The 27,196-nt window shown below is 52.4% G+C and overlaps 1 protein-coding gene across 1 annotated transcript in view; it reads left to right on the forward strand.

Moving 5' to 3' along the window:
* Nucleotides 1-11,918, forward strand: part of LOC116947521 (plexin-A2-like) — a 300,758-nt gene extending 288,840 nt beyond the window's left edge. Inside the window, 1 exon segment of the mRNA XM_032963364.2 lies at nucleotides 1,060-11,918. Within this exon segment, the coding sequence (XP_032819255.2) occupies nucleotides 1,060-1,155 (96 nt within the window). The 3' untranslated portion in view covers nucleotides 1,156-11,918.
* Nucleotides 11,919-27,196: the final 15,278 nt, after the last annotated feature.

Here is a 27,196-nt window from a genome sequence, read left to right on the forward strand (position 1 = left end):
GCAAAACTGTAGAAAAAAATGCATATTGCGTATTATTACCAAGGTCATGTCCCCATTCAGTAACCTTTATCACACTGACATATGTTACAGAATTATTAAAAGCCTCCTTATTTATATATTTTTAAATAAAAAATCCATCCCACTTATGCATTACTATCGGTGCGTTCAATACCCGACTAGAGGGCTACTTGGACAATCATCCCTCCAGAGTCATTGCATTGAGTCCCGGCTCCGTGTGGAAGTCAGCTGTAGTTCTCTTGTGGGCGCTTGCAGACAGCCTGGTCCCTGTCATAGAAAGGTGGACATTTTCAACGCCGAGTTTCATTACGCGGTGCCGCGAAAACACCGCCGTCGTCACTACCCTCCGTCACCAAAAGCGTCCATGCAAAATGCGGCAATAAATAGGATCCCACCATAATGTCTCTGTCATATAAAAATTTGCATTAATTGCAAAATCATTTCACGTGCACACTGCGGTGCTTTTCATCATTCTCGTCATCAGTGGTGTCAAACTAGCCCCTTGCATTCACCGCTCTTAATTGCACCTCGCACACCGCGTCCCATCTCCAGATTGCATCGGCAGACGGGAGTTGTTATATTCGCAGATTCAGCGCAAAGGTTCGGCGTTTGCCAAACGGTTTCTGCTGAATTTTGCCCCGTCTTGGCAGAGCAGTGTTCCCTGGGTAAGAAATCTTCTCGCGCAAAGTCCCAGAGATGCAGTTTTTCTTTTTTTTTTTTACGGCCGATGGCTGCAGGCCCAAAAATGCCTAAAGAAATCCAAGCGTCCGGCAACAAACAGCACAATTAAGCTCGTGATAGACGAGAGTTGACACGTCACTTGAATTGAGCAAGGTTATTACAATCATTATTATTCTCGCCCACAGGCCAATTAAACCTCCCAGTGCACACGGCATGCCCAAGCCCACTTAACTTTTCCTAACAGATGTCTTCAAAAGCACATGCGTATAGACGCAACGTCGCACACGCGTGCATTGTTATTATCGTCGTCGGCCGTGACGACCTCTTGACGTTTAACGGACGTCGCTGTGCAATTCACAGATCCTCGGCGCACTGGAGCGAGACGACCAAGCGAGGAGGCAGCGTCTGGCCCAGAAGCTGCGGCAAGTCGTCGTCTGCATGAGCTGGGAAGGCTGACGGCCGCGGCGAAGCCACGACAGGGCTACAGCGACGGCGGCAGCGGCGGCGGTTGTGGTGGTGGTTGTTGTTGTGGTGGTTGTGGCGGTTGGTGGACACAGTGGCGGGGAGATCAATAGGTCGCCACCATCCTCCCCGCACCTCCTCCTCCTCCTCGTCTCCTCGTCTCCTCCTCTGGCAATCTAACAGACTCGGTCGCCGGGGGACGCCGCCGATGCTCGGACGAGCGTCGCGACGTTGCCCGAGCAACTTTTAAAACCTAACTCGGGCGGAATTTTTTGTTTAATTTATGATCGTCAACGTTAACTTTTTTTTTTCCGTTACAACAAAAAGCGACGACTTGACCGCGATTGCCGGGTCGACGTCGTTGAGTCAGCGCGACGCCACGAAAACAAAGGAATCTTCCCGGGATGTTTGACAACAAAATAGAAACTTCCCCAGTGGGCTGCTGTCAAGAACGCGTCGTATCTCCGACCCGGCCCACGACCCCGAAAAAAGTTGAAGCTGCGGATTAGACACCGCGCGCAGCTCGCAACCGGAAGCTGAGGAACACACACGCAGAGCCCCCCACCCCCCCCCCCCCCGATCCCCCGCCTCTCCCCCGCCGCCCCACTCCCTGTCAGTTTTCCCGCGATACTTGGGACAAGAACGGAAAAGCAAAAAATATAATTGATCAAACGAACGTGTTTGTTTTTGTTCATCGAAACAGGCAGCTTCCATGAATGTTATTTTAGAGCGTGTGCAATTTTATTTTGGGGATCGTGCGCTTTACACTGAATGCTGTGTTCAAAATTCGTGGAATTTTTTGTTTTCTTTCGTTCCGTTTTTTTATCCGTTTGTTCATGAATGCGAGCATGTCAAGAATGATGGAATTCCTCCGCTCTGCCTGAGCTGGCTGCCTGTCACCTGGTCGCTTGGCTGGTTGGGGCACCAAAAACCCCACGGTCAGCTGGGCCATGTGGGGTGTCAACCTGGCACGTGACAAGCTTGCCTCTCCAAGGACCGCCTCCCTCTCCGATCCACACGATCCACACGATCAACGCTAGACCTTCGCGCTCCACCATCAGCCGATAGAGTCTCCAAATCGTCCACGTTCTTAAAAGGACATCTTTTACTCTCAACATTCCGACCGAATGTTGAGCGTAAAAAAATAAATTGTCATTTTTGTATTTTTTGCGGGGCATAGGGCCGTTGCGAGAAGCATTGTCCATACTGGGTCAGGGTTTGTCTGCTCAGACAGACGCTGCCAGTACAGCTGGACAAATTTGGTTGGATCCAAAGCCCCGTGAGCTCACGGATTGAAACAACAGTTAATTTCTAGCCGTACAGAGCAGGACGATGGGCCGATTATTTATTTACTTTACGCATCACCTGTGGGTCCTCTGCGGTGGCATGTCAATGAGTGTCGTAGAGAGAGAGAGAGCGGCTCGCGGTGTTTTTAACGAGTGGATAAAAAAATAACTGCCACTGCCCGCACCGATGTTAGCCACCTGCCGGGAATCAAACTTGGACCCGGGGTTCCCTGGCGCAGTCCACTCACCGCTGTGCCACCGCTCCACCTGAAACTGTTATAAGGCAGCATTCATGGAGCAAAGTGGTCATTATTATTACCAATTAAATATGTAGACTTTAACAATTAATCGGTGGCTACGCAGCGTTCAGATTGCCCTCTCTGTCTCATCGGAGGAAGGGGCCCTTGCCCGGGGCACTCGACCTACCGCCGCACAGCACTAACCGGACCAGGCGCTGACGCCTTTCGTAAAATCGGTGCTGCTTGTTACGGGCCGGCGGTCCACGCCCCGATGCAGCGTCGCTTCGCGAACCTGAGGGCGATGCTCCCTCCGCCATCGCGTTCCATCAAGAGGCCATGATCCCGTTTAGGGTCGCACAACAAACCGGGACACACCATGGGCAGAGGAGGAAGGCGAGAGGTGGGTGGGGGGGAGGGGGAGAGGTGTAATTGACCTAAATCAGGACAGGTGGCAAACCCTTCGTTGTGATCGTGACCAAGTGGCCGTTAGACACAGGATCTCGACAGGCCCGGTGACAATGATCGGTAGCGCCGGGGCTATCGTGGGGCTGGGGGGTGGGGGGGGGGGGGTGCGGAAGTGAAGGGGGGATTGGGGACTGCCACACGTTCAACTCGTTTTATGAGCCGGTGGCCTCAACGATAATAGCGGGGGCCACTACTTCAGCTCTTCCGAACTGGTGGTTTAGACAAGGCTGAGAGCATTGCACGTGCAACATGGCGGTCGCGTTGAGACGTGTGCGAGGCACGATGGGAGCCGTGCCTTCCCGACGTTTGCGAGCCGCACAACTACGTGCGTCGTCGATTCTGTTTATCGGCTGCGGTGGCGGCGTGTGTTTTAGTTGAGGTTTTTTTTTCGGATTTTTTTTGTTCAAGAGGGCAGGATGGCAGCACCACACCAAAGTCTGCGGGTGGCACGGGTCACGCGTGCTGATTCCACGTTACAGGTTGCCCTCGCGTTACGCGGCAGTAGTAGATGCGTTCCAAAAAGATGGCGCGCAAAGCGAAAACCGCACGATGAGATAGCTGCCTGCCGAGTAGCATGCACAGTACACACATACAATACACACACAGTACACACACACAGTACACACACACAGTACACACAGTACACATGCAATGTTGTCCCACGTCCGACCGCATCGCCACCGCATCTACATTAATTCAAAACCGCATACATTGCGAATTTTGGGTAAGAATATGTTCCCTCGAAATTGCACAAACCGAACCCCTGCGCAGAGCGATGGAAACCTGTATTTCATTGTCGCTTGTATATATATATTATTTTGTTGGCCAGGGCCCGGAGACAATTTTACGGAATGGAGCGTTCTCCCAAAGTGGAGGTCACGTGGCCTCCGACGCCCACATCGGGAAAACGAGAGAGAAGTTCACTAAATGAGCGAGATCTGCTCGGAGCGAGCGGTCGTCGGTTTCATAAAACACCTTCCGTGATGTTTCCCACCTAAAAGTTCGCGAACGGAATTATGCGTGTAAACGAAGCGGGATTTGTTTTACACTTGAGGAATTGTATACGCCACTGCCCGGTAAATGACGAAACGTTTGCCCCAACGTCGTTGGGCCAACATTGGGCGAACGTTGGGCAAACGTTGGCCCCCCGAAACCGTTGGTGCCGTCGTTGTGCCAGCGGTAGAAACCCGATCAGTGGCTCGAACGTTGGCGTGTTTGCTGGGTGGCGGCAGCAGAGGATGTTTGGGGATTCAAGGAGGTGTGCACGGTGAAAAGCTGCGGTGTCAGTCAGCGTTCGCGCGTGCGCGTGATGGCTCTTCCGCTTCCTCCCTTCTTCCCTCGCCACGACGAGCGGTTATTAGCTCGTCGTGGCGAGGGGGGGGGGGGACAGGTGCTTATTTTGAGCCGTGATGAAAAGTGGAGCGCGTTCGCTGGGTGAAAGCAGGCTTTAACCACGCGCGCGTAGACTCGCGCACCCACGGAGGGCCTCCCGCCGCCGCCGCCTACCTCCCACGCCTTCCCCCAAACCACCGTTGTGACGGCACAGTCCAGCGTCGCGTATCCGACTCGCCGGGGACTGAGACAGAGGCACATTTGTGAAACGTCGATGGACAAAGCCAGTGGGCGTGGGGCGGTTAATTGGTGAGCGTGGATTTGTGACGGTCGGATACGTGACGTTGCGCTGGTCTATGCTCTGGTGAGCAAGTGCCGTTAGCGAGCACCCATTTGGGCTTTTGAGGTCGTGTGGCCAGAACCACGTTCGCGAGGCTGCCTTTGTCTCCCCAGTGCTAACGTTGTACACATCGCATTAGCTACTAGTTTAAGGCTGCGTCGACCTAGGGGAAGCCCAGTAAAGGTTCAAGATATCACTCATCGCTGATGTTAGCCACGGCCAGGCATCGAACCCAGGTTTACAGTGCGGTGCGAGAACCATCACGTTATCGCTCCTCATATAACATACTGTTGGGGCAAGTGCTGTTAGCGAACACCCATGAGGACCGGCACGACACACGAGGGAGTGGGTTGCCAGCACTGCAGCACCGCGCCCGGCCGCCTTTGTCTCCCGAGTGGCGATGTTTATACATCGCGCACACAGGTAACTCGTGTATGGCCGAGTCGACCTGGGGGGTGGGGGGGAGGCCCAGGACCGGTTCAGATAATCCTCACTGACGTTGGCCTTGAGCGGGAAGTCGAACTCGGGGGGGGGGGGGGAGGCTCTTGCCGGGTTTGTTGCGGAGTGCAGCAGCGGCTAAACACCGCGCCACCGCTCCCACGCACACGCGCGCGGACACAAACAAACGCACGCACGCGCGCGCAGAGGGCGCGGCGCGTTCGTTAATTTGAGCAGGTTCCGCGCATTGCGTCGGCTTGTTTCTGCGTTAATTCTACACGCGCAGATAAATCGCAGAAACCCATTAGGCTTTCCACTACGCCCATTACGGCAAGCTCCCGGTAATTGCCGCTGAGCCTCATTAGGGTCTTCCCCACCGCGCTGGAGGCGTGGATTACGGTTTCAGAGAAGTAGTATCTTATTTCCGAGCGCATCTGTGCAGTGGTTGAACATTATTATTTTTTACAGACACATGTATATATTTTTTTTATTATTTTGTCCTCTTTGTTGTTGGAATCACCGTTTATTTTGTCAACGGAGCTCATTTCAACCGGACGTCTCTGTCTGCTGAGATGCAGCCTGCAAATTCAAATTCTTAACCCTTCCAAGCAAAGGGGGTGGCAATTATTTTTCAAGCTCGATTACGCCGCTGAAGGGGACTACCGGCGGCGTCAGGCACTACCACAGCCACGAGAGTACAAGCTCTACGCCTATTCGCAATAATATTACATTTTTTCTCGGTATTATTGGCCACATTATTTAGTGGTGTTGCTGCTGCGTTGGCAGCGGTGCACAAGCACAACTAATAATAAATCAACACACAAAAGTCTATATTAGGTGATGTTTTGGACAAAGGCCATTTTTCAAAGACCATACAGAGGCCACTTATTATCTCTACCGCTCTGGACTCTCTCTTGGGTGCTATAAAGAAGAGGCCACACGCAGTGGTATTGACGAATGTGTTACGTTTTTATTTTTATTTTTTACCGTTACACCAGCTATTAATTTCAGTCTGAGTCGACCTCGGGGCAGGCTCATGGTCCGGTTCATGTTGGCCGTGAGCGGCAAATCTAACTCGGGGGGGGGGGGGGGGTGGTGAATCACCAGATCCGTAGCGTAGTGCAGCGCTAACCACTGCACCACCGCTCCCCGGAAAGTACACACACCACACACAAAACAGGCGAGGTTATTTAAATATACAGCTTTGCCGCCTCTATTTCTGTAATCGTACGAGGAATTATTAAATCAGCATCACGAGGACTTAGATAGACGCGGCGCCCTCAAGCAATTCCCGGTGCCGGTGTCGCGGACTGTTCCGTTGGCATTTGCCTGTGGCTGACGGCAGCGGTTGGGTCCAGCAACCTGTGGTGGGGTCCGTGGGGAACTGGGCGGTCAAATCGTTTTCACCGAATGTGAACAAGTGAAGGCGTGTCGCACAGCCTTCCCGTAAACAAACAAAAAAAAACGTTATCGGGTCGTTAAAGGTTGTTTGACCATACTTCACTGCGTGGGTCAGTGCGGGTTTGCGAACGCGTGTGGAGTTTTTATTTTTTGCATCTGGGAGCATCAGAGTGGGGCACTTCCCCGCAATGTAGTCGCCGCCGCAGCCGCAGATTTTCGTCAACGGTGGTGGTCACCCACCCAAGCCACCATCCAGGCTCCAAAATCCGCGTAGTCTTCCGAGACGCCGCATTCCTGGGTGATTCGGTCATAGTCAACGGACGTTTACGTCACGTTAAAATCTTTATTTACTTTTGCACAAACTCCGCAACAATGAGTGCGCGTATTCTGTAATTAATCGAGCGATGGTTAACCTACGGGTGGTCAGACTCCTGGTTTTTGGAATGTGGAATATTCACTGCTGGCACAGGACCCCACCACCTGTATGGACACGAGCACTTTCCCCACTCTCGTGTGAGCATCGGGGGTAGATGGACGGTGGGGGGGCGATATCTCGGCTGGATTTTTCAGAACTGATTAATGCGGAAACAAAATGCTCGGCTTCCTTTCGTTTTACCATCGCGTGCTTGGGTTTAATTACGAGTGTCCGATTCTCGTATGTATGCGTGCTCACGATCAATTGTATTGTTATTCTTTGAACGTGACCCATCCGCCCGTCCCTCCCTCTCGACCTGACGTCCTGTCAGCCAGCAAAACTTCATTTTTTTACGGTATTATTATGCTTGTTTTACTGAGCAAAACCTCACTGAGTCTCACGACTCATGTTCAGGAGTCGCCTACCAGGCTTTCACGGTAGGGGTTGTGGGGGGGGGGGCGATGATTGCCATGTGTAATCCGAATTGAGTAAATCGCGGTGTCATTTCACCAATTTGGCAAGTTTGGACCACGACGCCGACGCACAGTGGGCACTGCTCTTGCGAACGACGTCACGGGATCAATTTACTAGGTGCTCGCCCATTAAGGCCCATTAAGGCGAGCTCCCAGTAATTGCTGCTCAGTCTCATTAGGTACCTTCCCCGCCACGCTGAAGGCGTGGATCACAGGGCGGAGTCTCGGCGCGGTCGCAGCGTATTTCCTGGGCACGTCTGTGAACGTGAAGCGGACGGCGCGACGCATCGCGAACACGCGCGCCGCAGGAGTCATCGCGGGCGTACGCCGGATTCCAGACTCACGGACCAATGCGGCAAGCGGCGATGCGACGGTGAATTCATCCCTCGGTTTCAAATCCAATCCTTCGTCCACGACGCGCAGCATAATAACAGGAGTCCGATAACAATTATTTAAAACAAAAATTCATTTAGCGCCTATAATCGAAAGATAACAAAGCGTTGTCCACGTGGAAATGTCAACGATCCATACCAAACAAGATGAAGTAAAACGTTTTATACAAGACACGGGAATTATGGTGAACGGATCGCATCAACGCATTGGTCTAGTGCTCCAAGAGCAACCCTATAGAAGTGATTTGCTGTTGCAGCTGCATAGCGTAGCCACGAGCCCAGTAAACGTGCCAGCCTTGGTCGAACGTTGGCATGTGGCTGGAACCGTTGGGCGAACGTTGGATCAACGTGCCACGTTTCCTAGTAGAATTCTAATGTTTTGTTTGAGTGTCGAACACAGAGAGGTCACCTTCAACATTCTTGACAAAATACCGAACATACAAAATAGTGGCACGAGTGGGTGGCCCTTCGTGAACCCGCGCCTGCAGTCCGGTGACTTGGCTGGTGGATCGCGTGTCCATCCTCTCATCCATCATATTAGCGAGACACCCACCGGTGAGGTAGCGAGGTTGTGTCTGCGGTAGGCAGCGCAGCAAGTAGGTTAACAACACGCTATGTCGTGGATTCGTTTGGGCCCCTCCCCCCGGAGCTATCTGCTCGATGGGCACGTGCAATAATTACTCGGTGGGGGGGGGGGGCGAAAAAAGGAACCGGCTACAATATCCCAGTGGTAGCAGGACCCTCCGAAACATGAGTCCCTGAGACTCGGAGAGGCGATTGAAAAGTAGCGATGGAAAAGACGTAGAAAGCAGCGAGTGAATCTCATGAAAGCTGGGTTACGTTTAGACATCGTTCTCTTGAGGTGCAGTGCACTTGGTCCAGCGTCGCCATCAACATCGTCAGCGACGTCCCGAGGATCTTAAACCTCGCAAGAACGATTTGCCTCGCTCCTCAAGCCATACCCGACTCACAGCTCTCACGCCGCTTAATTTGTCACTAGAAAATCACTCGCGTTGCCCACGAGTGATTCTTTAATTGACAACATATGGAAGGCACTGGGAGCCAGGTTCGGTGATTGTGAGTTTTGAACGGATTTCTCTGGATATTCTCTATTTTTCTCTCGGTGCTTAAGATTTCTCCAATGTTTTTTTTTTTATTCAGCGAACACTGCATAAGTTGCAATTCAATGGGGTTTTTTTTTCTCAACTCTTCAAGTAACGTACCTTTAACAGAACGTTTCACCCTTTGCTTTAATCCTAAGTCTCAACAACGGACTTTCCCACCATCGCTTACGAGATAAGTCGTTATCCTTACCGTTGTGTCCGTCACATCGGAATTCCATCCAAGTGGGGTACGTCTCGTCGAGTGTGCAGACGGTGCAACTGCGCTGGTGAACCACGCGGGCCAGTAGGGCCCCAAGGCGTCGGGCCACAAACGGTGGCGTGGGGTGGAAATTGAACCGGGGGCCCCAATTGACATCTCTTGTGCCCAGGGCCCATGTCAACCGCACCACGAAGTCACTGCTCCCCCCTACGCCCCCGTGCACGCTAACACCGTCCAGGCTGCGCGCTGATGCCCCGAGGGCATCGTATTGGTTGGTTTTAATGAAATTCACGCCATGGCGGGGGGGCGGGGGGGGACTGCGTTTCGTCGTCGCGGGAAGAGGGTGCGGACGCAGCCGCTCACGGGTGAAGATCGACGCGGGGAGGAGAGAAAGAGGAAGAGCCGAGACGGCGCCGTGCCACGAATGGCTCCCGCTCGATCTGGTCAAAAAGCAAACAAACAAAAAACAATCCCGGGACAAGACCCGCGTGCGATTCCGTCGCGTCCGCGTCGGGACAGCCCCCCTGGGCGATCGGCCGCACGCAATTCGGTTCCGTGCAACTGAATCCCACGCACGCTCTCGCGTTGGCGTTGGCGTGCGTGCGGCGAACAGACCGCGCCACCGGCTGCACCTGGCGGGGCGACGTGGAGTCTGCTTCCGAGCGGACACACCGAGTGCGGGGGTTTTAGTCGCCGCTCCGTCGTGGCTGGTGGCTCTTATTTTTTCGCGACCTTGGCCGTCGGGCTACTTGGCCATTCTCGGCGGCAACGTCGTTGTCGGCGGAACCGCTGGGGGAGGGGAGGGGAGGGGCGGGGCGAGGGGAGGGGCGATCGACCGACTGATCGATGGCTCGATCAGTCGGTCGATCGGTCGCCGGTGTGGAAATGTTACGAAAACTTTGCAGATCGTTTTTTTTTTCGGCGCGCGAGACAAAACAAAAACGGCCTTAAGTTGCAATTTTTTCTACCAAATATGTGTTTCTCGGAACAGGAGTTGTCTGTGTTTAGTCTTAGTGCATTGACATGCTGTCGCAGACTTCCATTGCTATACTTTGGTATCGCGTTTACGTGTAGTAGAGAGCAGTTTGTGTTGCGAGTCAGTTCCGACAAAATGATGCGTTCAGATGTCACCTGTTGTTTTAGCGGTGTCGATATGATTTCACGATAGCGATTAGAAACTTTCGACCTGGACGGTGAATTTAATGAACAGCACAGCGGTTTAGTAATACGTTGGAAAAAAATAAAAAATATTAGTTAGCATCATTAATAGTGATGATGAAAATCGAGGCACTTCTTAAAAGAGGGTTACGTTGGTTATCGGTCAGCACATTGGACCTGGCAATCCATAGGTCGCCTGGATTGATTCGATTTCCCGGCACGGCAGTCGAAACAATGGTGCGAGGTTTTTTTCTTAAATCTCCACTCCCCCCCCCCCATCCTCCTGCCCCCACCGCCTCTGTCCACCCAGCAGTGTAAATGGGTAGCGCTTAGGTCGATCGGGGCAGGTTGTTTGTGGCGGGGTGGGAAAGTGTGGGTAAGTCCCCACCTCGATCAAGACGTACCTGCCAGAGTGGAAGAGTAGGGCCACTGTCAGTGAGTGACCCTCTTGGGGACCTTTCGCTGGCAGTGGCGCGAGTTAGAACACCTCTGGTGGGGGGGGGGGGGATCTTGCACCTTTCTATGTATACTGTAGAGCGGATAACAATTTTAATTGGTTTATTGCGACGAAATTATTCGATCGAGATGAATATCATTTAGTGCACTATTTGCCATATTTTTTACCAAGGTCTTACCAGGGTGTTTGTGTCCGGGTTTTTTGTTTGGTGGGAGAAGGGGGAGGAATATGATAATAAATAATTCAGCGATATGGCATCGAAGGACACGCGAGGTCAACAGAGGTCAACTCGTCATGCCTCGTAGCGTAAGCGTTTTTTGAACGCCATTAACGTAAACGCACGCTTAAACAAAATCGACAATATATATAAAACTAATTTGTAAAGAAAGCCGATAAAAGCGTTTTAAAAAATGTCCACGCTAGGAAAGATACAAAGCAAATTATAATTTAAATTTTTTTTAGAAAAAAATAATAAAAAATAAACTTGCAACAGAAAACTTCGCCGAGCCAGATGGACGCAGGGGCCAGGTGAGAAGAAGATGACAACAAAGTGTCTCAGCTGTGGCTGTAGAAGCGTCGTGAAGAGTGGAGGGCGTCGTAGTCGGCTATAGGGACACATTTCACGACGATGCGGGTGTGGGTGGGTGGGTGGATGTGGGGGGGGGGGGGATGGGGTAAAATAAAAACCGAAAGAATCTACATTTTCTATGGAGTTCCGTTGTAAACTACTCTGGCTGTATTTTGTATGTAATTTTCTAGCACATCTGACGCGTCATTTCGTGTAGGCCAACGTGTGGCTCCCCCTCCACCGCGTGCATCCCTTACCCCCCCCCCTCCTTACCCCCCTCCCTTACTCCCCTCCATGCCGTGCTTGAGATATCAGGCTTTCGGAATGAGCCACGCGCGGGTGTTTGTAACCCAGCCCTGCATCCCCTCCCCGCCGTCTCCCTTGACTTCCAAGTCCGATTGTAATGTGACGTCGTCTCGGCAAGAGGCATTTTGTGTCAAATTAAATCTCCTCTCAAAACGTGAAAAAAACGGGCCGCTTCTCTTCCTCCTTTTTCCCGGCGACCGCGTTGTTTTGTACTCGTCACGGCCGTTCGCTTGCCTCCTTCCGCGCACTCCACTTGCTCTGCCGTACATACTGCCCCCCTGGGCGGATGGGTTTGAACCGCAGGGCGGGGGGAGATGAGATGAGAGACGCGGAGCCGACAAGAACCGCTGCGTGTGGATTCCGGCTTCGGGAATGGAGCTCTCGGTCACGAGTGATTTAACCGCGAGTCGGTTGCGATTCGGGATTCGAAGAGCTGGGAGCCTCGTGGAATTATTGGCCGCTCGGTTCGGCTCATTAGAGCGGTGTTCTTCACTAATGTTCAGATGGGATGGGGGGGGGAAGGGGAGGCACTTTCGCCGATGAGATATCAACAGGGCGAGGGCCGTCACACATTTGAAAGCAATGGTGGGTTGACTTGCACGATGACGTTTTCACGTGTGTAGTGTCGGGGTGGGGGGGGGGCGCACTGAAGGCCACCAAGGACCGCCAGTGTCCCGCGGACCTTGCAATGAAGACCGCTGCGTTAGAGAGTGACCGGGAAACACCGAATCGGTTGCCTCCCCCACCCCAGCGAGTTTGCGTGATCAAGTTTCAGTCCAGACACTTGGAGAGGAGACACCTTACCCAGCCGTGTTCTCTTCACGCTGGGTGGGGTTTTGTTGTTGTTGTGAGACTTTCAAATGGACACTTTGATAATAATAATAAGATGATATTGATCATTTCGACTTGTAACAACGCGTGGCCGCCGCGCAGTATCTGTCCGCTCTCGTCGGGAGAGAGCGACTCGGAGGCGCGACGAGCAGTTACAGACGAGCGGCAAGGAAGCAGCCACGTGGTGAGCCGTGCTACCAACAATTGCCCGAGCTCTGCGATCCTCTCTATATACGTTGAGGTGTATATCGGCCACTTAATTGAGTGTTCACTGCAACCCAGGCTGGCAATACCGCAGTTTGCGGCCGATCTCACTGCACCCCTCCATCTCTTCCTTCCTTCTGCCAAACCCTGCAGCTGTTGCAAAGTCAACACCTGACATCCGAGGGCCTGCCTTGGGGCCTCACGGCCACCATCACGACCACAGTAGATGTGATCAACGGTGCATGGGTTAGACGCAGCTGCCACTGTGAGAGTCTTGCTAGGTTTTGGCGACATTTTCAATGGGGTTTGTAGCTCTCTTCGAATCGTTAGCACCGCACTTCTCCATGTTACGAGTTCAACTCCACCACCATCCGGCCTGAGGTGTTCCCGTTGTTGCAGTGTTGACAGGTCCTTCAAGAACGGCTCTTCGAGTCTCACCACCACCACCCACCACCACCACCCTCACCGCCACCACTATCACCCCCACCGACAACCCCTGCCACCACCACCCCCACCCCCCGCCACCACCACCCTCACCGCCACCACCACCCCCACCACCCCCACCGCCACCAACCACCACCACCCCTACCGGCACCACCACTCCCACCACCACCCACACCGCCACCCACACCGCCACAACCACCCCCACCGCCACCCCCACCGCCGCCACCACCACCACTCCCCACAAACTGGCTTTAGGAAAATAATAGGTTTTATTCTTTCTGGCAATCAAACAGGAGGTGTGCAATCACCAAATAGAAACCTTTTACAAGGCATCAAGTCAGCATTAACCACACGTGCTTGTGGTGAACACACGTGCTCTGATGATATACGCATTGACTTTGAAACTGAGTGGCCTACACCAGAGGCAGCCTTCTTCATGGCAGAGTCTCACCAGTGTCACACCAGCGAACAACGCCAAAATCCGAACAGTACAAAGGCAATGCACGTATCAGATCATGTATAGCTCGGGGCGAGCGGCTATCATGGCTTTAGGGTTGTTGTTCTTTTTTTCCCCTCGGTGCAAAGTCACCACCTTCAACAATCTGTATTCAGGCTGGAGGAGTGCTGATGAGCTACAAAGCTGTTTTCTTTTTTACACAGATGTCCAGTCATTTTCCGCAGATGTCCAGCCGGGTGGAACAAGGCACGGATCGACACTGGCAGACAGACGGGACAGACACGGGACGGAGTTGGATCGAAGGGAGAGCACGCTTCGCGATGGGATTGCCACCGGCTGATCTGTGCGAGCAAAGTGTGGAGGGGGGGGGGGGGGTGAGAGATCGGCAGAAGGGAAGGGGTGGGGAAGGAGTCAGGCCGGGATGGGGATAGCAGGGTAGGAGATGAGCGCACATTGAAGAAGTTGCGCTTTAGCCCGCGTCTCCCAAACACGAGTTCGATGTGTCCTCCACGTGGTCGATAAAACGAGGTTCTGTATTTCTCGTATCGAGTGTCGCGTACGCCACGAAAGCGGCCATCTGAGTTTGAATCGCCGGCTAAGGCGAGATAATGTCCAGCGGTCAGTGGTTGTTGTTGTTCAACTTGATTCTAGTCACATACCATCTTCGCCAGCGTGGTGAAGTATGGTTAAATACCCCCACCTCCCTCCTCTCCCTTAACAAACCACAGCTTAGGCGAAGCCTTAACAGTGGATTGACAAAGGGTTGTGAAATTGCATTTTATGTATAGTGCCATCATCATGGCCATCGCCTCCATTATAATGAACTGTATAACCATATGAATTATGGATAATAAATTATATTATATATAATATACATTGCTATATATTTATTATATGCCTATCATGTGTGTGAGCTCATTCTCATTAAAGCACAAGTCTATTTCTCAAGGTGTAGTGGTTAGCGCTACGTGCTGTGGCTGACCTTCATAGGTGCTCGCTAACAGCACTTGCCCCAACATTTCGTTAAGGCTATACGGGGGATCTTTGCATTTGTATTTTTGTGGTGTGGTTGGAGTGGGGGTGGTTGCGGTGGTTACGGTGATTGTGGTGGGGGTGGTTGTGGTGGTTGTTGCGGTGGTTGTGGTGATTGGGGTGGGGGTTGTTGCGGTGGTTGTGGTGATTGGGGTGAGGGTGGCAGCGGTGGTTGTGGTGTTTGTGGTGGGGGTGGTTCGCGGTGGTTGTGGTGGTTGTGGTAGCTGCGGGACACTGGTGGGTGGGTGGGTGGGGCCGTCGTGTCTGTGCGTCTCGCTCGCTCGGGTTTGCTGATGCAGCTCGTGTGTGCGAGCCCATGAGCTCGGATTAGGAATGACCTTTGAGATGCGACCGAGGGTTTTTCTTTTTGTCCTCCTGGGGGAGTCGATGGATGCGGGGGAGCGTAGGGATGGGGTGGGAGGTGCAGGAGGGAGCTGGAATTAGCCAGGAGGGGACCCGCCGAGAGATGGGGGTCACGACTTGAGGGCCGGGCACATTAGGAGGACAGGCCGTCTGCACTTGCAGCCCGAAGCACGTCTTCCCGTGGCTGCAAGCTGCTTGCAAATTTTCACAATTCGTCTCGCTTGAAATGATGAATTAATTTGCTGGTGGCCTGGCGCACGCGGCCTTGGGGCAGCATCAGAAGAAACGAGAGTGACTGTCCCGAGACTCGACGCGGTATTTAAAAAAAAAATGGAATCCAGCTTTTCGAGGTCATTTGGAGCGATTTAAAAATCACCAGTGGCATGGATGGAGATTTCTCCGCCTTCTCCGGGGTTATCACTCCCACACCAAAGTCGAAACAACGCTCATGAATGAAACTGGAAAAACGTCGCCTCCCCCCCAATGTAGCAGGGACTCTCCTGCATAACAGTCTTGTTTGAGATTCAGTGAGGCTCTTTTCCTGGGTGAATAATGACCGATTGGCATGCACTGATCCACAGAGATAATGATCCTCCGTATAGCCTTCACAGATTCTTGGGGTAAGTACCGTTAGCGAGCACTGTCACACCGCACGTGGACGTGGGGAGCGATAGTGTAGCGGTTAGAGCGATGCGCTACGAACCCAGTGACACGAGTTCGATTCCCGCTCACGGCCAACACCAGTAACGATTATCCGAATCAGTCCTAGGCCTCCCCTTGGTCAACTCAGCCTCACATGAGTACCTGGTGCGGTGTGTAAAACATCGCCCCCGGGGAGACAAAGGTGGCCGGACGTGGTCTTGGTCACTCACCCCCTAGTGTGCTGTTCCAGCCTTCATAGGTGCTCGCTAACAGCACCTGCCCAACAGCATATTAAGGCTATACGGGGGATCTTCGTCCTTGGTATGTCCACGCATGCGCGTATACCACCCCCCCCCCCCCCCCGTGCCCTCCACCACGCGTTTAGACAGCGAAATCATATTTGCTCCGCGAAACAAAATTCCCTCAGGAGCGATATAACTTGAGGGCCCAAACCCCCTAGGTTTAATCATCGCAGGAGAACACACGAGCGGTAACGGGTGCAAGTGGGCAGGAGAGGACGAAGTGGCGAGTATATTTGCAGAGGTAAATTCCATTGGAACAATCTACACGTGTCGGTCAGGACAGCTGAATCTTTTGCCCACGTACCGATGGATGGAGTGCTTAGATCCCATCTCAACAGCTATCCGACGGACCCTTATTTAAGTAATCTTTTTTTAACACGTTATAACACGGCGCACTTAGCTTGGCACAAATCACCACGGTGACATCGCCGCCACCGCCACCAGTTACTATCGAATTATAACTTCACTCGCTTAGCCTGTTGTACCTGTCTGCTGGATGCTCGGCTAAATTAGGTGTAAATAATAGATGATGGGTAATTGGAGGTTTTAGGTAATGCCCGGGGGGGGTGTGTGACACCATCAGACACACCAATGAATTAAACACACACACACACACTAACAACACTATGTATATAATAATCATATCGGCCGCAGGGAATATGGCATGATACAGGGTAGGGTTGGTTGCCTCTTTACCACGTGTTTCGACTACGTTATGTTCGTCTCCTGGTCACTCTTCCATCGCTACTCTACCACGGTTACTGTTCCCATGAGCTTCGCTCGTCAATTCACTCCAGTCGGTCACTTAGCGGCGGTAAGTCAGTCGCCTCCTTATCACTGTTTTATCGCGACTACTTTGAGATTATTTTATTTGCCGGAGGACTCCGGAAAATACTGTCTCGGGAATTGTTTTGGCAGCTACATCCATCTCGCCTTATTGTGTCCAATCAATATTTACAAACCTGTTCATAGGAGATATGTTAACTACCACGTCTGATATACAGGATGTCGTGGGTTCGATCCCGAACCCACGACATCCTGTCTATCTCCCCATGGTCGCGTGGATTTTTCTTTGTCCTCCGGTTTTTTCGCTCCACTTTTAGAATTAACGTCACGTATTTAGACTATTTGGCTGCCATATATTTGCACACGATAAGCCACTTAGTTAAGAGCTATCATTTGTGGCCAGGCCGCTTCTGAAAAACGCTCAGTGGGCCTTAATTGGTAAACTAAACAAAAAAATATTATTAGTGTAATGACATAGTGACATCTACTGGTTGGAAAAGGGAAACACGGGTACAGGCACCACTATAAACATCATCCAATCCCAAAGGGAGAGGTAACTGGGCCAAAGGTGAAGGATGGGGCTGGCCGAGATACTCCGGGAACCTGCGGGAAGGTTCCACGAGAGGGCGTGGCCGGAGGCGGAGCCTAGCCGCGCCTGGCGCAATATAAGCGGAGGCGGAGCCTAGCCGCGCCTGCGGCAATATAAGCGGAGGCGGAGCCTAGTCACGCCTGCGGCAATATAAGCGGACGCGGAGCCTAGTCGCGCCTGCGGCAATATAAGCGGAGGCGGAGCCTAGCCGCGCCTGCGGCAATATAAGCGGAGGCGGAGCCTAGCCGCGCCTGCGGCAATGTAAGCGGAGGCGGAGGAGGACTCGTGGACGGCGTGGGGAGCCTTGGGTCCGGACTGCGTCGCTGCTAGCCGTCATCTCTCTCCGTCGTTCGGCCACGTGACGGATCTCCCGTGAAGTCCCACCACCCTCGCCGGCACGCCGTCAACCAGCGGCTAGGCCGGAAGTGGGCGGACAGCACCATGCTGTGGGATCGACCACTTGTAGCCTGTAGGGCTGCTAATATCTAGGTGTGTACTCGAAGAAGGAAGAGGATAAGGTTGGCCTGTGGTGTGACCGATGTGAATAAAGAAGAGAGTACACTCTACACGACGTGTCGCGCAAGTCGCTCATTACATTAGTAAAGAAGTATCGGGAATATATCAATAGTATCGAATTATTACGGACCACAACATTTCTATGCGTGGCACACCGCGAGAGGGAAATGGGATATACTTTATGGAAAAAAGGAACGGGAGAGGGAAGAGAGAAGGAATGGGAAATAAGCGGAAAATGATGGAAAAGGAACGAAGAAACGGGAGCAGAAGGTCAGGAGAGACGAGGACCGGAAGGAAGAGGCTGCATCAGGGTCTCAATGCTGCTGCTGCTGCTGCACGGAACGGAGTCTGTTTTCACAGCCCGCGGAGGGCGTGGATTCAGAGTGGGTGTGACCAGACACAGAAGTCACGTGATTTACGGGAGGCTTGAGCTTGCATTAAATATATAGATAGGCGCACTCTGTTGTCTAGTTGTAGTGCCTTACGCCGGTGGTGCTTGCATACTAAGGCCAGATGATATCGAGTGGTAGATTAAGTCCTGGCTACGACCGTGGTTACTACTCGCGTGAGCTTCCCTCATTGATTCCTGCACCCGTGTTGAAGACTTGGTCCACGGGACTGACTGTTTCGTTTCATTCCCGCTGTGATCAACCACCACCACCACCACCACCTTGCTGCAGGTCACAACAACAACACCCACTCACTCACCCACGCAATCACCCACCCACTCTCCAAGACTCTTTTTTTTATGGAATCCATCCTGTGTTCAATCACCACACCGCAAGTCACAAGAACACACTCACTCACTCGCTCACGCATTGAATCACCCACTCATTCACCCATTCACTCACTCACCCAAAGACAAAGATTAATATTCCCCATATACCCTGTTCGGACTGTTGGGGCAAGTGCTGTTAACAAGGACCTATGAAAGTCGACACGATACACGAGGGCGTGGGTGGCCAACACCACGCCCGGCCGCCTTTGTCTCCTGTTTTACACACCGCACCAGGTACTCATTTGAGGCTGAGTCGACCTAGGCGAGTCCCATGACCGGTTCAGATAATCGTCGCCGGTGTTGGCCGCGAGCGGGAATCGAACTCGGGGGGGTGTCGCGGGGTTCGTAGCGCAGCGTGGCGCTGACCGCTGCGGCTGACCCACTCGCCGCATCGCGGGTCACAACGCTTTCCCTCTCTGCTCCTTCCCACGCACTGCTCCACTTTTGGAGTAAACATCACAGGCGGGGAGACAAAGGTGGCCGACGGTCCACACGCACACGTTTCCCAGACACACTACACACGTGTTCGTGCGGGTTTCCGTAAGTGCTCGCTGCCAGCACTTAGTAAGGTTAAACCTGGGTTATTTGTCTTTGTGTGTATATATATATTTATATATGCAACTACTTGCTCGGGGCTAACCAGAGAATTGGTGTCAAAGAGGGAGAGGGGACCTGTGGAGGGAGGGGAGGGGGGGAGGGGCGAGGCGAGGCGGGGGATAGGTGGGAGAAGTGGTGGGGGGAGAGAGAGAGAAACATTGGGAAGAGGCACCCACAGAGCAATTATACCTCCCCATGTGGTCTATTAGTCCAGACTGCCAGTTCCTTAACAAGGATCATGAAAGGCCATTGGCTAGAGGCGGCCTGGCTTTAAAAAAAAAATGCAATACTCAAAGTGCTGGAAATTAGACAAAGTGCTAACGGCGAACAACAGCGAGGCTGCCCGATGCGTCGCGTCGGCAACCCTCGCACACAAACACAACGCACGGTGCCGCAGAGTAATGCGGCTGCCAGTCGAACAAACACGCGCGCGAGTGTGTTCGTGAACCCGTCCGTGCGGCCCTTTTTAGCGGTTGCCATTCCCCTCGTCCGCCCGCCCGCCCTCCCGCCCGCCCGCCCGCCCGCCCGTCCGTGCCTGTGCGCGGGTGGGAACTCTCCGAATATTTGTTCAGGTTTCGATACAATTACATTTCTCGTTAAGTAAAAAAAAAGAGCAGGGAAATGTGCCATTGAGACCTGAAATACTTTTCGTTTGTTTGTCGCGAAGGTAGACCTTAGCAGTTACCTCCCAGTGTGGCGGCACACACCGGGGGTTTCGAGTCGCTTCTCCGATTAGCACGGTTGGCTGTGTACGGTGCGAAAGAAGTTCAACGTACGTACATTCATACGTCTAAACTCCCGGCCTCCTTTCACAAGTCCGCGTTGACCGGCGCGGTGAAGCATGGTAAAACACGACGCCCCCCACATGATGTTCGGCCTAAGCACTGAATTCATTATCATTATGATCATTAATCGTCATCAGCCACATTCTATCCACTGCTGGATGAAGGCTTCACCCACGAGAGGTGATGATCGAAGATGGAATGGGCATGCTTGATGCCTGGCTTTTGTTCGTCAACGAAAGGCAATCCATTCGGTGAGAAATGCCGCAGTCATCCAAACCAGGGCTGCAAATTGTCACGATTTCTGTGTATTTATTATTAATAGATATTATTTTAATTGTGTACTTATTACACCGTTTATTTAGAAACGTTTTCATAAATTATACAAAATTATCACGAGTGGCCTGGTTCCATAATTCACTCCAAGCGAGGCCACCATATACTTTTTTTTAAAGGTGATTAACGATAACAATGCCAATGATTTATCCAGGAAATCCTCGTTAAGTCTCCATCGCATTGATGGGTTTGTTTCTGTGGTTTCGTGTGCGCCAGCGAACCGGGAAAAATCTCGGCATACGGTGGGGGGGAGGAGTGGGGGTGACACTCAACACCGCCATCTCTTGGCTCCACACCTCCCAGGCCGGAAGCCTACAACACCTGGAAAGCCGTGCGTCAGTTCACCCCGTCCAAGTACTCACGAGGCTCGGGATCCTGGTTAGCTCTCGAGGACCGACGATGTATTACGGCGCATGATTCATAACTGGTTTCTATATTTTGGGTTAAATCGTACTGCAGGTACAGTGAGGGAAAAAAAAAGTATTTGATCCCCTGCTGATTTTGTACGTTTGCCCACTGACAAAGAAATGATCAGTCTATAATTTTAATGATAGGTTTATTTGAATAGTGAGAGACAGAATAACAACAACATCCAGAAAAACGCATGTCAAAAATGTTATAAATTGATTTGCATTTTAATGAGGGAAATAAGTATTTGAACCCTCTGCAAAACATGACTTAGTACTTGGTGGCAAAACCCTTGTTGGCAATCACAGAGGTCAGACGTTTCTTGTTGTTGGCCACCAGGTTTGCACACATCTCAGGAGGGATTTTGTCCCACTCCTCTTTGCAGATCTTCTCCAAGTCATTAAGGTTTCGAGGTTGACGTTTGGCAACTCGAACCTTCAGCTCCCTCCACAGATTTTCTATGGGATTAAGGTCTGGAGACTGGCTAGGCCACTCCAGGACCTTAATGTGCTTCTTCTTGAGCCACTCCTTTGTTGCCTTGGCCGTGTATTTTGGATCATTGTCATGCTGGAATACCCATCCACGATCCATTTTCAATGCCCTGGCTGAGGGAAGGAGGTTCTCACCCAAGATTTGATGGTACATGGCCCCGTCCATCGTCCCTTTGATGCGGTGAAGTTGTCCTGTCCCCTTAGCAGAAAAACACCCCCAAAGCATAATGTTTCCACCTCCATGTTTGACGGTGGGGATGGTGTTCTTGGAGTCATAGGCAGCATTCCTCCTCCTCCAAACACGGCGAGTTGAGTTGATGCCAAAGAGCTCCATTTTGGTCTCATCTGACCACAACACTTTCACCCAGTTGTCCTCTGAATCATCCAGATGTTCATTGGCAAACTTCAGACGGGCATGTATATGTGCTTTCTTGAGCAGGGGGACCTTGCGGGCGCTGCAGGATTTCAGTCCTTCACGGCGTAGTGTGTTACCAATTGTTTTCTTGGTGACTAGGTCCGAACTGCCTTGAGATCATTGACAAGATCCTCCCGTGTAGTTCTGCGCTGATTCCTCACCGTTCTCATGATCATTGCAACTCCACGAGGTGAGATCTTGCATGGAGCCCCAGGCCGAAGGAGATTGACAGTTCTTTTGTGTTTCTTCCATTTGCGAATAATCGCACCAATTGTTGTCACCTTCTCACCAAGCTGCTTGGCAATGGTCTTGTAGCCCATTCCAACCTTGTGTAGGTCTACAATCTTGTCCCTGACATCCTTGGAGAGCTCTTTAGTCTTGGCCATGGTGGAGAGTTTGGAATCTGATTGATTGCTTCTGTGGACAGGTGTCTTTTATACAGGTAACAAGCTGAGATTAGGAGCACTCCCTTTAAGAGTGTGCTCCTAATCTCAGCTCGTTACCTGTATGAAAGACACCTGGGAGCCAGAAATCTTACTGATTGAGAGGGGGTCAAATACTTATTTCCCTCATTAAAATACAAATCAATTTATAACATTTTTGACATGCGTTTTTCTGGATGTTGTTGTTGTTATTCTGTCTCTCACTATTCAAATAAACCTACCATTAAAATCAGCAGGGGATCAAATGCTTTTTTTCCTCACTGTATAATTCCATTAGAAGGAAAACACTACCGTATAACCCCTCCACTATCACCTGACAGAGGCAATAAAATCATGTTGCCACGTGGGCAAATATGCGAATTGATTTGGTTTATTAGCGAAGCCGGATGCATGTTGAAAAGGCAGGAAACATTTTCACGAATTTATATGCGACGTTTAGCTGGCGCGTACATCTCTCGTTCATGGAGTTTTGATTACCGCTCGCTACTCGGATGACGGCACCGTTAAATGCACAGTGAAGCGTTCGAACGGTCGGCTCACTACAGAGCAGTAGTTTGCCTAGGTTTGGTGTCATTTTGGCGCATTGGAACTCCGCTCATCCGTGCTGCGTGGCAAAAATGCTGTTCGTTTTCTTGCTGACCCAGACAGACCCGGCCTGCATACGTGGCATATAGACATGGCAACGAACATTTACATACACACAGACAAAGATCCCCGCTATAGCCTTAGCAGACTGTTGGCGCAAAGTGCTGTTAGCGAGTGGTAGGGTTGGGTGGCCACCACCACGCGCGACGTTTGTTACCCGTGTGGCGATGTTTACACATCGCACCAGGTTCTCATTTGAGGCTGAGTCAACCTAAGGGAGGACCAGGACCAGTTCAGATATTCGTCACTGGTGTTGGCCGTGAGCAGGAATCTAACTCGGGGACTCGAACTTAGACGCCGGGTTCGTAGCGCATACATGCACGCACTCGCACGCGCACGCACACACAGGCGTGCACGCACACACACACACACACAGGCGCGCACGCACACACCCACACACACACACACCCACACATACACACCCACACCCACACACACAGGCGTGCACACACACACACACAGGCGCGCACGCACACACCCACACACACACAGGCGCGCACGCACATACCCACACACACACACCCACACACACAGGTGCGCAGGCACACACACACACACAGGCGCGCACGCACACACACACCCACACACACCCACACGCACACACCCACACACGCACACACCCACACGCACACACACACCCATACACCCACAAGCGCGCACATCCTCCTCGACACAAGCGTGCCCGAGCGACAAAGGACGAGGAGGCGATTTCGCCAGCGGGCAGCAGCAGCAGCAGCTGCAGCGAGACATCATCCCCCTGAGCAAGGGCACCAGAGCTGGGAGTAGCAGGAGGAGGAGACGGTGGCCCTGGCCAATTTATTCCCCACTCGTGACCAGACGTGGAGCGGCCTCCGGGCCAAACGAACTAGGGAGGTTGTCTCCTGGATTTTAAAAAAAAACCCACACACACGCACACTGAAAAAAAAAGTAGGACACAGAGTTTGAATGTGTATGAATCCTTGCAGTCAAGAAAGCTTCAAATCTAGAAAGGACACATTCAAGCCGGCAATTTAAGTGAAGTTTGTTTTAATTGTTTTATTACGGGGACACGCCGCGTTATGATTTTAACAAGTGAGATGCTTCAACGACGACGGCGAGGAGGAAGCAGTGAAGAGATTTTCTTTGTCGCGGGCGTCTTTGGTCCGAGTCGCCTCGCGTCGGCTTTGCCAAACGTTCTCGCGGCAGCCAGAGGGAGAGCCTCCGAGCGGGCGGGCGGGAGCCGTCGTCGTATTGGGAACGGCGACAGCTGTTGCAGCGGCGCTTGAAAGTCGACGTTGTCGTCTACGCAACGGAGAGGAGACCTCAAGTGGAAAGTGGCGGTGGTGGTGATGATGATGATGATGAGACGACTTAGTGGGCGAGCGGTAGTTGGAGTGGTTATCAGCGCACTGCGCTACGAACCTGGCCACCCGAGTTCGATTCCCGCTCGCGGTCACTGACACAAGTGACGAGTATCCGAATCGGTGCTTGGCCTCCCCCTAGGTCGACTCAGCCTCAAATACGTACCGGGTGCGGGGTGTAAACATTGCCGCTCTAGGGAGACGAAGGCCGTCGGGCGTGGTGCTGGCCACCCAACCCCTCGTGTGCCGATATGGGAAGGGATCTTGGTCTTGATGAGACGGTGAGAGCGGTCGAAGTTGGCGCAATTTACACCTGTCCCGGTGTTTTACCCGTGGCACATACGAGGGAACACCACTCAATACCACTCGATACCACTCAAATCGCCGCACAGATGGATTCAATCCACAGACAGGCTGAATCCAGTATGTGGGGAAAACCAATCTGCGGACCGTACCCCATTGTTCGACCACCATTCACCGGCCATCTCACAGCCCTGCCACCCAAACAGCGCAAAAAAAATCCACTTGCTGTCAATTAGCCGCCGCCCATCAAACCAAAAACCAGGCTCGCACCCGCCTAGCTTAAGCACATTGAGGGAGACATTGCTGAAGGTGGAGGGGGGGGTCTTGTTGAGAGGAGGGAGGGGGGATTGTGGGGACGGTGTGGGCTGATGGAGGGAGGTGTTTTGCCTGGGTTGTGTGGTGGAGAGACATTGAGCAAAGCGCTCGTTCACCACTCGGTGTCAGCGTGACAAATGCTCACACACGCACGCATTTGAACAGGTGGACACACGGGAAGAGAATGACTCCCGTGTATGTCTCTTTTTTTCATCTTTGTGTCTCTCACCCCTGTATGCCCCACTGTCACTGTCCCTCTGTGTCTCCCTGTCCCTCGCCCCTACATGCCCCACTATCTCTCCGTGCCACCCTGTGTACACTAACTTCTGTATGTACCCCACTCTGTGTGTCTCTCTCCTTCCCTGTGTCCAATCTCACATGACCATACTTCACGCTGGTAAGCGCGAATTGATGAACGCGGGCAGCATAGGCCGTTTGAGCATAGATCAGCACAAATATGGATATTGTCCACAACCTATAGCCCCGCAGCAGACGATAGCCCCTGTCTGGCCATACACCCTGGTCGCTCATGGCCCGGACTATCCAGGCTCAACTCCAGGCTTAGCGTTCGAGAGATCGCGGCGAATTTGATCGCGGGTCCGTACGCATTCACCACTCTTTTTCTCTGTGCGTGCGCGTGTGAGTGTCTCGATGTGTCCATGCACCGAGGATGGGTCTGTTGGCACACTGCGCTCTATAAATCATCTTAGTCCCGCGCACGGATCAGCGCCTTTGAGTGTTTTTTGTCCTGGAGAAATTGATTTTGTACCCCGGTTATCTGTTTATTGTAGAGGCAGAGCGTGATGCATGGAGGGTGGAGAAGGAATGAGAGAGGGTGGGTAATGAAATTGTACATTTTCTCTGGCACGGCGCTCTGTATCCGGGAGACATCGCGGTAAATAAAAAAAGTAATTTCCCGAAATTGTTTGACACTTGTCTCTCTCTTTGGAGCAATTCCACAACATTCCGTTTCTCACCGCCACTCAATTATCCTGCGTTTTGCTGCTACTGTGTGCGAGTGAGACTGCGTCTCAGTGCGTGAATGAGACGGTGTGTGAGTAAGAGAGAGTGAGACTGCGTGTGCGCAATATACCTTTTGAGTTAAACGGAGCGCGTTCCGCGTTGGACCGGGGGCGTGTCACGTTATAACGGTGCACGTTCTGAGTTAGAACGGTGCGCGTTCCGCGTTAGAACAGTGCACGTTCCATGTTAGAACGGTGCGCGTTCCACGTTAGAACGGTGCAGGTTCCGAGTTAGAACGGTGCACGTTCCGAGTTAGAATGGTGCAGGTTCCGAGTTAGAACGGTGCGCATTCCGAGTTAGAACGGTGCAGGTTCCGAGTTAGAACGGTGTGCGTTCCGAGTTAGAATGGTGCGCGTTCCGCCTTAGAACGGTGCGCGTTCCGAGTTGGAATGGTGCCCGTTCCGAGATAGAACGGTGTGCGTTCCCCGTTAGAACGGTGCGCGTTCCGAGTTAGAACAGTGCACGTTCCCCGTTAGAACGGTGCACGTTCCACGTTATAACGGGGTGCACGATCCGCGTTGTGCGAAAAGTATTCCCGAATGGAAGAACCTCGTCTTAGCAACAACGCGTTACAGTGCGAACACCGCGCGTTAAGCGAGGACTTACTGTATATGTGCGCGGATTGGTCGTATTGCGCTTAGCTCACTGCGCTACGAACTGGGGTTCGAACCCCAGCCATGGCTAACATCAGTGGCGAGTGATATAACGCTCGTCTTTGTGCATAACCGCCGCCCCATCGACGCACTATCCAGCCTCCATACTGCTTAGCTTTCGCGAGATCTGACAAGACCTGGCCCATTCCGGGGTTAATGCGTCAAAGGCTGTCACTTTTCGGGTATACAAACAGCTCTCCCACACACGGTCTCTCTCTCTCGCACTCTCTCATCATTCTCTCCGTTTCTCCCTCCCTCTCTCTCTCTCTTTTCAAGAACTGGACTAACGCCTGATCACACATCAGAGCTGGCGGATTATGTGTGGACGAAGCAAAGGATCAGTCAGGATCCTGGCAGCCTCATCCTCCACGCAGCACGTGCGAATGGGTCGCCCGCGACGCGGCATTGCTTCGGCGGCGTTCCATCAATTTACCATGATCCTCGGCGAGGTCTCGGTGACACGGGACGGAACACGAACAACGCTCTCGACGAAGACAGATTCCCCGCCCTGCTAAGCTTTTGCATACACAGAAAGTCCTCGTTTAACGCGGCAGATGCGTTCCTGAAAAGTGTCGCCTCTGAGGGAAAAAAAGAAAACCCGTTAAACGAAAACAATTTCGCCGTTGATGGTGTGACGATGACGTTCGGCGAGATGCGAGGTAGGACCACAGAGGAGGATGGCGGGACAAGTATCTGAGGGTCACTGGGCCGGCCCTAGACTCGCTGCTGCTGGCGCCCGAGGCGGAT

This window comes from Petromyzon marinus, chromosome 30 (assembly GCF_048934315.1).
Source record: "Petromyzon marinus isolate PM22_M1 ecotype Great Lakes invasive population chromosome 30, UKy_Petmar_22M1.pri1.0, whole genome shotgun sequence".
In the NCBI taxonomy this organism is placed as follows: Eukaryota; Metazoa; Chordata; class Hyperoartia; order Petromyzontiformes; family Petromyzontidae; genus Petromyzon; species Petromyzon marinus.